At 37.2% G+C, this 12679-nt stretch overlaps 2 protein-coding genes across 5 annotated transcripts in view; one reads left to right on the top strand and one right to left on the bottom strand.

Annotated features, from left to right (window-relative positions):
* ppfia3 (PTPRF interacting protein alpha 3) overlaps positions 1–8250 on the bottom strand; it is a 40364-nt gene extending 32114 nt beyond the window's left edge. For 2 of the 4 annotated variants that reach the window (XM_015017907.1, XM_015017906.1), the window contains exons 1-2: positions 8069–8250; positions 4924–5544 (exon numbers count right to left, since the gene is read on the bottom strand). In XM_015017907.1, the coding sequence (XP_014873393.1) occupies positions 4924–5274 (351 nt within the window). In that variant the 5' untranslated portion in view covers positions 5275–5544; positions 8069–8250. Of the gene's footprint in view, positions 1–4923; positions 5545–8068 lie in introns of those variants that run through there. The other 2 variants (XM_015017908.1, XM_015017909.1) reach the window with 2 other exon arrangements.
* A 3536-nt stretch (positions 8251–11786) lies between these two features.
* LOC106936727 (uncharacterized) overlaps positions 11787–12679 on the top strand; it is an 8785-nt gene continuing 7892 nt past the window's right edge. Inside the window, exon 1 of the mRNA XM_015017910.1 lies at positions 11787–12127. Coding sequence (XP_014873396.1) covers positions 11900–12127 — 228 coding nt within the window. The 5' untranslated portion in view covers positions 11787–11899. The remainder of the gene's footprint in view (positions 12128–12679) is intronic.

The raw sequence follows: 12679 nt of genomic DNA on the forward strand, positions 1-12679 counted from the left end.
CCATTTTAATTTTGACACGATTTTTATGCCTTTAGACATTGTATTGATGTTTGTATCGTGTTTTCTAATGTCCGTGTTTTATTTTGTTCCTGTTTGAAGTAACATTGTTGGGAGAAAAATAAAAAGAGAACTTGAGGAGAGGAAACAGGAACTGCTGCGTCGTCGGTTTTCACCCCCTTCAAAATAAGAGCACGATTATTAAAGACTCGCAAATTAATTGCAGAACGTTTCCAAAATATACTTAGTTCAACTAGAAGAGAAAAGATGATTCCATTTAAGAGATATTACATGGATTTACATCATATTCATATTTTTGAAGAGCTAAAAATTAAAATTATTATTTAATTTCATCATAAAGAGAGTTGGAGGAGTGAAATGTGTGCAAAACAGCCAGAGCAAGTCAGAAGCATAACAGGCTGCTGTTTAGTCTCCAAGCCATCAAGGAGATTCCCATTAATGCTTAAAAAATGAGAACACTAAAATTTAAGGAAGATTCTAAGGAATAGGTCAGTTTGCTTTGTAAAATGTTTTTTTAAGTGCTAAAATGTTTTCTCACTAAAAAAGGAACTCATATATTTCTTTTAGTGTCTTAAATAGCTACCAGAGAAAGTGGAATTGTTTAATGCAATTACTCAATTAATTGTTGGAATAATCAAAACAATTGCTTACAATAGCTGTAATTGAAATCCTGTTTGTGGTGTTGCTTATCAGCGTTTACCACGTTCATCTCTGCCTCTCTTAGATTTCTCCTGAGATTAAATTCCTGTTTTTGGCGTTTTTTTCTGACTCGCATGCGACCATGGCGTGACACACTCATGACACACATAGCACATCCTCGAACACGTGTGCATCAACTCATGCGTGTTTTCACTTATGCAAACGAGCCATTAAAGGGCACTGATGCATGCACGTCGCCACTGCTGCTGCTGCTGTCTTCGCTCCACGTGTTAGCAGTGATCACTTTACCCCACGCACAGCAAACAGGCGCTTCAGACCCTTCTTTCTGAGGCGCCTGCATTTCAGCCAAAATGCATTAAAAAAGTACAGCGTGTTCAGGCAGCGTGGCTGGGCTGAGAGACAGGAGAGGAATGAGAGGAGGGCAAGCGTTTGAAAAGAAGGGAGGAAATCACTATGTGCAGATGGCATGTTCTGGGCCCAGAGGATATCATAACACTGGGATTAATTCATGGGAAAATGGAGTGAAACACTTTCCTCCCTTCTTCTGTAGCTTTCTTTTTGTTCACAAACAACTTCCATACCCTTTATTCCCACCAAGGTTATTATAGTTAACTAAAACCAGAGTTGGATAGTAACTAGTGACATTTATTTTTTTTATAAATGTACTTTGGAGTATTTTTACAACTTCTATTTGAGTACTTTTATTATGAAGTATCTCTACTCTTACTTGAGTAAAATTTCTGGATTTTCTACCCACTTAATGAAAAACAAACATGTTTTAACCAAAGATTCACCAGACTCAAGACACACACCTGCAGCTTTTGTTAAAATTTCATAAGTTTTTAATTGAAGAAACTGATCTGAAACGGAGTTCCACTGGGGTTGCTAGGTGACGGATGGAACTCTGCTGTGGTTGCTAGGTAACGGGCAGTGACTGCTGATTTGGGACGTTACATTTTGGACTTTTTTGAAACGGCTCATTTTCCAGACACCAAAAAACATGAACTTATTGGCAAAAAACGGCTGGTGGGGTTTTTTAAGTGCTTGGGTTGTTTTTAGAAGCAGCATTGACTTATACGGAAGTACAAAAATGTGCAAAATGTGAATTTTTTTCCACTGTAAGAGCTCTGTATAGGGGTAAATATTTTTCCTCAGCACTGTATAGTCTGGGGAAGTAAGGAGTTGGGTAGTAAGTTTTATATTGAAAGAAACTGATTTAGAAAATATCTCTTTTGCCTGATTTTGTTATTTTTTTGTTACTGTTGTATTTTTTGTTTTTAAAATACAAAAATTTCTACTTAATTTTATATTTTGGTTCATCTGATGATGTAATTTTAAAATATGAAATAAATTTGATTCCTTACTCAGAATTTGGGTAGACTTTTTTACCAAATACGTATAACAAGACATTTTCCCATGTTATAAATGAAACAATCTGCCAGTGCAGCCAGAACTTTTTTTTTAATCAATTTTAAGGAATTATTTATTTAAACAAGCCCCTATATCTTGCTAAAAGGCTACTTGTAAGTTAGTTTTATCTTATTTCAAGTGTACTAATGTATTTGCAGTAAAAAACAGATCAAAATTATTTGGTATGATTTTGTGTTTTTGCAGTGTGAATTTCATTGTGTTTCTTATCTTTAAGATATTTTCTCTTTTTGGTTTTGTTTTCCAGTCTTGGCAGACAAACTCTGTGAACTCATCTGTGTATTACACCAATCCATGTTTTCTTCAATCTGCATGTGCGTGCGTGCGTGCATGCGTGCGTGCGTGATTGTATTGATCTGCTCTTCCTGAGGTAATATGGCCCTTTCATGTCCGGTCACTCTGCGTTGCAGCACCTCGGCACCAGCAGTTATTTTGATCATTCAGTCGGAGCGACAGAGGAGGAAAAAACCCCAAAAGGTGCAAACAACAGGGAGGAATCATGCGGCCTGAGGCACCAGACTCCTGCCTGAAAATAGAGACGGAGTCCTTCTGGGTCGACTGCAGCTACAACCTGATTAGCTCTGGAATGTAGCATAATATTGGCAGCATTTTCTCTCCATCTTAAGGTTCTGGGTGGTCTCAGTTTGTTATTGAAACATCTGAAGAATCTGATGTGCTGTTAGTTTATCAGTTTGAAACCATTTTCAACTGTCTGAATGATAAAATATTCTGTCTAATCATTTTTTTATTTTTATTTTTTATTTCTCAATAAGGGATTATGCCAGAAAAATGTAAGCTAAAGGTAAAAACAGTTTTATTAACTAGCGATAAAAAAGAAGGGAGTGATTTCAGGATGAGCAGAATATTTTTTATTATCTGATTTAATTACATTTTATCTCCTCCGTAATTCATTTTAGAATTACGATTCTAAAATGAATAATTAAATTGAATCTCAGTTTATCATTGAGAATCATGTAAAAGATCTTCATAAAGTTAGTAAAGTTTAAATATATTTTAATTTGCTTTATTTTTTATTCAAAACAGTCCAAATATATGCATTTATCTTTTATTTTAAGAGTCTAATGATAAGTTATACATTTTTCAAATCTACTAATATTTAATGATTCTATTCACGCTTCTTTTATTTTTATTTTATTTAATTTTATTTGAATATTATTTTATTATTTTGAATAATCCAATATTTTTTTTCATTTAAAAATATTTTCAGTTTGTATTATTTATTTGAAAGTTCTTCAGTTACTGTAACACTTAACAGCTTATTAAAATCACAATATTATATTGATGCATTTTATTTTAAGAATTATGCAGTATACCTTAAGTGACAATATGTACTTATGTTAAGTATCTTAAAAGGTATTTTATATAAAAAAATGTAATTATATTTCTTATTTTGTTATTACTACCTTTCTAAATTTCTTTTTGTTGTGAAACAAAAGATTCAAATAGATTTATGGGTTAAAAATCTTACATAAAGTAAAATATTCTGTGCAAAGCCCAAACTTCTAGCTGGGTCCATAGCTTCTCTGAAGAACTATGCTGTCTTATAAGGATATAAGATAAAATTCCAATTTGTAACGAATTTAAAGCAAAAATACTGAAAATCAGAAGAGGAATATAAAACTAAAACCTTTTTCGGCTTAAAATAATAGTTTCTACTTTGGTTCTTTGACATTTTCTATAAAAACAAAAAGAAAACTTTACTAAACGATCTTTTTGACAGTTAATTTTCTGTTATCTTGTCTAAAAGAAATAAAACTGATGAATTGTGTGACCAAGCTGTTGCAGTTTGACTGTTTGTACCGGGCCGACCCAGCGCCACCTGGACCAGCTGCAACAACAACATCCTGATTACAGGTTGAAGCATCAATAATTCAGCACAAGGGCACTAACTGTCTACCTTCAAGTGGAGCCCAGACTTTGTTTTGATTTTGCATGCAGGTATGTATTATTCTGTTAGCTAAAACTGCAAATTCAAACTGTAGCATCGTCTCAACTCAATAAGATACAAACTTTTCATCTGTTCCATCACAGTAATAGTAATACTTTATTTCAAATGAGATTTTGCACTAGAAGCTAGACTGAAAATACTTGGTGAGATTTGTGTTTTTGCATTGAAGAGACAGTTCATGATCAAATGCGACTGAATTTGAAAGATTCTGCAAAGAGGAGTGGCTGCCAGCTGAGTGGCACAGGCAGTTTGTCTGATGTTAAAATGTTCTGATGATCTGAAACATTTTCTTAAAAGTGACCTATTATTCTTCCTTGAACAGGTTATGATATGTCTATCAGGTACTATTTTTGCACAAAATCATCCTTAGATATTGAGATTTTAGCCTACTCAGTTCAGAATGAGTTGGTTTATGATGTCTTGTCACTTTAAGTTCAAATAATCTGCTGCAGGCCACGCCTCTGTATTCTGTAAAGGGGTAAATACTCCACTTGGGTTGCTAGGTGACGGACGGAACTCTGCTGCGGTTGCTAGGCAACGGGCAGTGCCTGCTGATTTGTGAGGTTAGATCCTGGAAGGTTTTTGAAACAGCTCATTTTCCAGACAATAAAAAACATGAACTTATTCCCAAAAAAATGGCTGGGAATTTTTTTTTCCATAGGCGCCGGGTTTGTTTTTAAAAGCAGTAGAGACCTAAATGGAAGCACAAAAACGGGCAAAATGTGAATTTTTCCACTTTAAGAGCTCTGTAAGTTGGTAAATACTTTTCCTCATCACTGTACTGTATTGTCTGGGATGGAAGCATGCTGCCATGCGGGGCGTCCCACCAGTTAAAGCCGTGTTTCTACCTGTGGCAGGGCGATGGACAGCTGCCTCTGCAGGGACTCCTTCTCGTGGCCCAGCTCTCGCAGGCGAAGGTGCGCCGTCCCCAGGCTATCCTGCGTCTCCCTCAGGCTCTCCAGCAGCCTCTCCCTCTCCGTCAGCATGTTCACCATCAGCGACTCCAAGTTACCAGAGCTTCCCCCTTCATCACTTCCTCCTCCTCCTCCTCCTGCTCCTCCACCGCCACCGCTGCCACTGCGAGGATCTCGGTTTCCGTAGCCTCCCATCCCGCCTGCGCCCCCCGCTGGAGAGGACGAGCCACCGCCGCCACCTCCACGGCTGTCCTCTGAGATGGTGGGCATCACCTCGCACATCATGGTGAGGCCTGAGGAGTTTTCACAGGAGGGGATAGGACGGCCTGCTGAGGAGCTTCTTCCTCGTCATGAAAAGTACGGCTGCTGGTTTTTGTAAGGAGGGATTCTGTCAGGGGAAGATGTGAGGAAGACGAGGTGGAACGGATTGAAGATGTGGATTAGGGATTGGGGAACAGGGTGGCGTGGGGTGCAGGGATGAGAGGGACAGATGTGGGTTTTTAGTGAGCGACCTCTGACCCCTCGGCTCTAAGGTTACTGGGCTGCCAGATGAACCTGAAAGGATAAGAAATCACAAGGCCAGTTTTTTTTAAACAACACAAATGAAGGATGGACAATGAATTAATAACAATACATATCGCAATGATCACTAGATCAATATAAGTAAATAATACATCTGATTGTCTATCACTGCAAAAACACAAAATCTTAGCAAGTTTGTCTAGTTTCTAATGCAAATATATTTTACACTTTAAATGAGACAAAACCGACTTGCAAGTAACTTTTCAGTGAAATATAGAAGCTTATACTAATAAATAATTAATTAATGGTGATGAAAAAGTTATTTTTCCACTGGCAGATTATTTTACTTATAATATGGGAAAAATGTCTTGTTATAATAAGAGCTAGTGTTTTCTGTGAAGCACATAGATGATGATAGAAAGATAACAAATAAAGCATCCTAAACTGACTTGCTACCTCTTCCTGTTTACGTTGACGCTAACATTAGCAGCAGATGATATGGATAGATGCTGCGGGAAATTATCAGGGATCGGTTCAATAGTTTCATTGTTTATTTTTTTACATAAAAAGACAATCAGAACTGCCAGCACTAAACCCCTAAGATAGCGTTAGCATTGTTAGCTGTTAGCACAGCTGGCTAGTACAACAGGATAGGAAAGCAGTTGTTTATAATTGTAATTTCTTCAACAAAACTATCTAAGTTTGTTTTTTATATAAAAAGAAGATGCTAACAAAGAATGTTGCACTGGCATAGAGGCTGAGAGAAACACCTAAACGTGATTTTTTTTAAGCTAGTAGCTAGCACTGCAGCACAGCTAGCCATCACAGAAAGTTAGAAAAGTCTAAAAAGAAACTAGACCAGGAATACTTGGTAATATTTGTGTGTTTTGCAGTGTAGTGACTGTCCCGGTACGCTAACTTCCTCCCAAAGTACAATTTAAATAAAGTGGAATTTTGACTAGAGTGGTCAATCCAGTTCATTTGTAAAAACTCTTAACTTACAAAACATTAATCCAACAATTACTCAGCAATAATAACTTAAGTACCTCTACAGGTTGCAATAAAGAATATATTGTAGCAAGTATTGCTGTTGTTGTTATAGAAAAGACAAAAAAAAAGAGCTGGTTCGAGCTAGCATTAGCATAGTACGAAAGTTAGCAAAGACCAAAAACATGACTATTAGTTTAATTGGCCTCTAAAAATTGCTGTTAGGAGCAATAGTTGTTTGTTATGTTTGTGTGTTTGCTGTGTGATAACTGGTGACCTGTCTGTGATGTACCCCAACTTTGACCCAATGACCCCAGAAGATAGGCACCGTTTCCCTTAAAGATGCAGTATGTAACTTTTATAAAATATTTGTTTTTTATTTGTTAAAACTGTCACCATGTCATGACAGTTTGTATGAGACAGATAATCTGTGAAAAGATTGATCTCCTCTGTCTGAAGTAACTCACCACACCAACCAGAAACAACCAATCAGAGCCAGGAGGCGGGTCTTAGCGCTGTCAGGCAACCTTAAGTAGTCACGTGCTAAAGGCAGAGAAATGTTTATCCACCATCATATATGCTCATGCCTAGCTTTAGCATATGCTATCTGTACGTACTATAGATTTTGACAGACAGCGCTAAGACCCGCCTTCTGGCTCTGATTGGTTGTTTTTAGTTAGTACTGGGAGTACTGGGAGAAGGCAGAGGAGTTGGATTTTGTCACAGTTTATCTACTATACTGTCACCACATAGTGGCTGTTTCATCAAATATGTAAAAAAATGTTTAAAAGTAACATACTGCATTGGATAAGTGGGTATAACCAACAGACTAACTTTTATTTCCTCTGATCCATCCATTACTCTCTTACTGGAAAACAAAAACACTCATTACCTCCTTTCCCCCTCACTCTACTGATTCAACCATCGTGCGTGTCAGAGCGTCTACACCTCATAATGGTAATGATAAATGCGCATGATGAAATCATTCACGCAAAAGACAGAATAATAACTGTGTCAGGCTTGTGTAGGTTACGGTAGAAATATGCGGCGCAGCTGTTAACATTCATGTGGAGGGAATGGAAATGGGGTGTCATCATGAATTGTGTCACCGGCGGATTTGTATTAATATTTTTATTCTTTTGTTAACGTTTCCGGCGCCCATTTGTGAAAACATTCAGCGGGCCTGTGATGTTTGTGTTGCTGGGAGGGAGAATGAAACGCTGTCTTGGGGAACAGACATCGTACATTTCCGTGCAAGGTAGCCTAACGCTGCTATCACATCATGGTGGGAGGTGCCAATCATCCTGTAAATGATGCAGGCCTAATTAACGAGATTACACCAGAAGATGTCACACCTCTGGATTAAAATCTGTGGCTGCGATTAACACAAGTGGCGCAAAACCGTTGCGCTTAATCCAATATTAAGGTGGCTATTTCCCATCAACACCCCAGTGCTGCTGCTGCTCCCCCTCCTCCTCATCCTCCTCATCCTCTCCTCTTCACCCCACCACCCATAAAAACAGCTGGAAACGCGCCGCTACAAATCCGAACAGCTGTTTGCGCGGCTTACCGTTTCCATGATCGACGGAGACGGGAAATAAAAGCGCATATCCGGCCGGTTCACTCCATCAGAGCATCCGAGGAGAGACGGGAGGCTGCAGGTTATCCCTGTTCCAGCCCGGTTACCAGCCTGGACCCGTCCCCTCCCTGCCTGAGCTGCTGGAGCGACGACGGCTCCGAACCGACGCTGCGTCAAGCCGCACGCAGGCGGCGCCAAAGCCACTTCCGGTACGGAGCATTTCCATTATTTCACAGACAGATTTTCACATTTATCAGTCAGGGGCAGTTGAGTTGGGTAGTAACTACTTACATTTACTCAGTTACATTTACTTGAGTAACTGTACGTAGAAATGGCAAATTAAGGTTAAAAAAATGCTAAGTGAAAGTTGATTAAATAGCGCAAATGGACATATTCAGAATTAAGGAAATGCTAATAACAAACACCAGAGAGAAATTTAAGCTGTGACCAATTTCAGAGGTGAGTACTCAAGTAAGATGAGCACTACCTCAACATATTTTTACTCAAATAAAAAGTATGGGGTAGTAAAAATACTTCTAAAAGTATTTTTTTTCAAAAGTTACTCAAGTAAATAACTATAGTTGAAGTTACCCAACTCTGATAGCCAGCAAAGTAAATCCTTAAACTCTTGTTTAAGGATTTAAAATTATTAAATAGACTGGCATGAAGAAATTTATTTTTTTTAAACATTTATTTTTTAAAAAACAATTAAGACAATAAATAATTAGTTTATTTGTTTTGTTTACTGTCTTTTGTCTGCTTGTTTTGAATAGCAACATAGAGAAAAAAATTAAATATAAATAAAATGTAAATAAATAAAATGTTTAAATGGAAAAATGAGAAGGTTTGGTTATCTATCTATCTATCTATCTATCTATCTATCTATCTATCTATCTATCTATCTATCGTAATAAACAATGATTTTGAATAGTAAGCAGAATAAAAACTTTATTTTATTAGTTAATTAATTGCATTTCCTGTTTCTTCTCTGTTTTTGTGCAACTTCACGGCTTCCCGTCATCTTTCCTGCTTCTGTTGAAGATGCTGGATCTTAAAGGAACAAACCTCCACCGAACCGACCGGGGAAACCCATTATCTGAATTTTTACCTTCCACTAAACTGTAAGTTTCTGTCTCCAACTGCCGAGTATGAAATACTTGAGACGTTTCCGCTGCTTTTCTTGAGCCGCTGAGATTCAAAACTTGACAATTAAATGGAATAATTGCGCCCTCTGCTGTTGAGTCTCCATAATACAGGGAACTACACGTTTCAACAATGTCTTCTCATTTAGTTACTATCACTATTTGGAGTAATTCTCCAAGTAATGTAAATTTCGGGCAAAAAAATCTTGGAAAAAACTTGGACATTTGTAGTTTTAAAAGAAGAAAAAAAAAGAAATTTTGAGATTAACCTTAACTTTCTAGAAAAAAAAAATCAGAAAATTCTGAGCTGCTGAGTTTGAAAATTTGCTGGAAAATGTTGAGAAAAATTGATCTCAGAAATTTTTAAATTAACTGGCAATTATTCAGAAATGTTTCTAGAAAATTGCTGAGAAAACTCGCAAAAGGAAATTTCTGAGTTTGAAAAGTTTAACATTTGCCAGGAAAAAGTGTTGAGAAATTTCTAGATTAATCTCAGAAATTTTATAGAAAAGAAACTCAGAAATTGCTGAGGGAGAGAAATTTTTGAGTTTGCAGAATTTAAAATATCTGAGAAAAAAAAACTCTAATGTTTTAATCTCAGAAAAAAATGAGAAATTTCCAGTTTTTTTCTGAAAATTCTTTAAGATTAATCTCAAAATTTCTTTATTCTTACTAGCAAATTTTCAACTTTTCAAACTCAGAAATGACCTTTTCTGAAATTGCTAAGATTAATATTTTTGGCAGAAAGTTGCTCCTCTTTTACAACGTGCCGTCGTTTCAACCCTTGTGTCTCCAACCGACCCCACACCCATAAAACCTGTATCATTTGCCTCAGTCCTCGCACGCACAAGGGTTAACTAACCTAAACTTTAATCACGTTTATATTTTTCTAAGGTTTATTTTAAAGTCCTTCAGTTACGTATCAGTGAGAAGAAAAGTTATGAACAAACTCCATCATCTTCTTCTTTTTTCCTATTTTTTCTTCTTCATTTTATTCGTTTTCATTAACATTTTCATAATTATTTTCTCTTTTATCTTGATCATTATTATCATTAGTAAAAGCAGCATCATGATGTTCCTGACTACCGTCACATCATCTTCTTCTTCTTCTTATCATCTTCCTCCTCATTTTCTGTATTTTTCAGTTTGTTCACCTTTATCATCTTCATCTTTATAATCCTCAGTATCATCACTGACCCTTCATCACAGATATCCTCTTTTCATCACTTTAGAAAAATATTAACTTCAGTGTTGTTTTAATAAAACAAAGCGTTTAGTTAAAGTTTTTCATTAGAATATTTAGAACTTGTTTCTGTGTGTTTCTGCTTTGGGCAGCTGTGATGTTTTAAACTTGAGGCTCATGAAGGTTTCTTAAGAACGATACATCTGACTCTAAGAAATGACACCGACCTTGTGGCAGAGGGATCTTTCCTTAGACGTCTATATTTATCAGGAGTGACGGCGGTTACTGACGAGCGGCAGCTGGACGGACACAGGGAAGGGAGGCGCCCTGGAAGGTCACCAAAGGTCAGCGGGTTAGAGGAATGCAGATAGGAATGTGGCAGCTTGGGGTGCAAATACTTTAACGGGCCAAGCAATAAAGACGGAACGAAATCACCTGGGAGAAGTGACAGAAACTGAGTTTACAAAGACAGATTGAACTTCCTAATAACACGATAACACATTAACAACTATATGAAGAAAACATAGAGGATTCTCTCCAGTTAACATCGGATATCAGAAGTATTTGGGCCGTTGTAGGTAGAAAAAAAATGGAGTAAAGTTTTGCCAAAAAACTCAGAAATTCAGAGATTAATCCCAGAAATTTTCCAGGAATTATTGCAAATTTCTGAGTTGGAAAATTCAAAAATTTGTGAGAAAACATTTTTTTTTAGATAAAATTTTCTAGAAATAAACTTGGGAATTTCTGAGTTTGAAAAGTCAAAAATTCGTGAGAAAAAACTGAAAGTTGTGCTAAATCTAAGAAATTTTCTAGAACAGCACATCTGAGTTTCAAGACATTCCAAATATTTGGTTAAATTTGTGGAAAGTATGTAATCAGATAAATTGAAATAAAAATGTGCGATTCCTACTATTTCCATGAATAATGCCAAGAAAATTTATGAAAATAAGCAAAACCATTATAAAATAACAAAGCAAGGAAGAAGAAACACTTTATGCAGGAACAGTTCAAAATGGTATGATGGGTTATGCAGATTCCATAACTCAAGATTTTTCCATTAAAATATTTGTTTGTTTTAACATATTACGTTCCTAAAATTATGGCCTCTGTCATATTTCCAAAAATAAATCACCACCTCTTTCTTTCCAAGAGATGTCTTAGGTACAAAACAACCTTTTGGCCAAAAATTACTTTGGCTATTATTTTAGGAAGGTGACGATCTTAAAAATGAACAAAAGTAACGTATCGTTTGTTTTATTATGTGACAATATTATGAAATCACGATTGTTTTGTTTAAAACTTGCTTGTTAGCCAATTAGCTGAGAAAAAACACATTTAAATAAAAATAAAATAAATCGCAAGTTTTTAATCGCGTTTCCGGTGTACACCGGAAGTAAACACAAATGATTCGAGGCGCTTCCTTGTTGCTGACAAAAGTGGATTATTTCCCCCCAGATTTACATTATCTGTTATTTCACTAAATATCAATGGGAAAAAATGCCTCGTAGAAACGAGATTCCGGAAGGCATCCGGTCTAAAGTTGTAGATATGCACAACGCCGGGATGGGATACAAACTGATTTCAAAGAGTCTGGAGCTGCATCACTCCACAGTTAGAAAGATTATCCATAAATGGATACGATTTAACACCGTGGCGACCCTGCCGCGGAGTGGGAGACCCATGAAGAAGCTTCCGAGCAGGACACGGACAGCTCAGCCGGAGGAGGTGAGCCGGGTGAACGGGAAGCCGCAGCTTTGTACCCGGCAAAGGGAATCAGTGTAGCGGGTTAAAGATGCTGAGGAGCTGGAAGGGCTCCGGGTTTCTGGGACGACGATGGGATCTTTAACACCACTGGTTTGGCGTGATTCGTTTTATTTATGAGTGTTTGTTTGTTTTCAGGAAGAACATGTTGCGTTTTACAGCAGTAAAGCCGAAACTGGCATTCTAATTTTAATATATTTATATTATCCATCCAACCATCCATCCGTCCATCCAACCATCCATCCGTCCATCCAACCATCCATCCGTCCAACCAACCATCCATCCGTCCATCCAACCATCCATCCATCCAACCAACCATCCATTCATCAATCCAACCAACCAACCAACCATCCATCCATCCATCCATCCATCCGTCCACCCATCCATCCAACCATCCATCCAACCAACCATCCATTCAACCTTCCATCCATCCATCCATCCATCCATCCATCATCCATCCATCCATCCATCCATCCATCCATCTGTCCATCCATTCATCCAACCATCCATTCAACC

Source organism: Poecilia latipinna, unplaced genomic scaffold (genome assembly GCF_001443285.1).
Source record: "Poecilia latipinna isolate Pla-1442-1.1 unplaced genomic scaffold, P_latipinna-1.0 Scaffold2207, whole genome shotgun sequence".
NCBI lineage: Eukaryota > Metazoa > Chordata > Actinopteri > Cyprinodontiformes > Poeciliidae > Poecilia > Poecilia latipinna.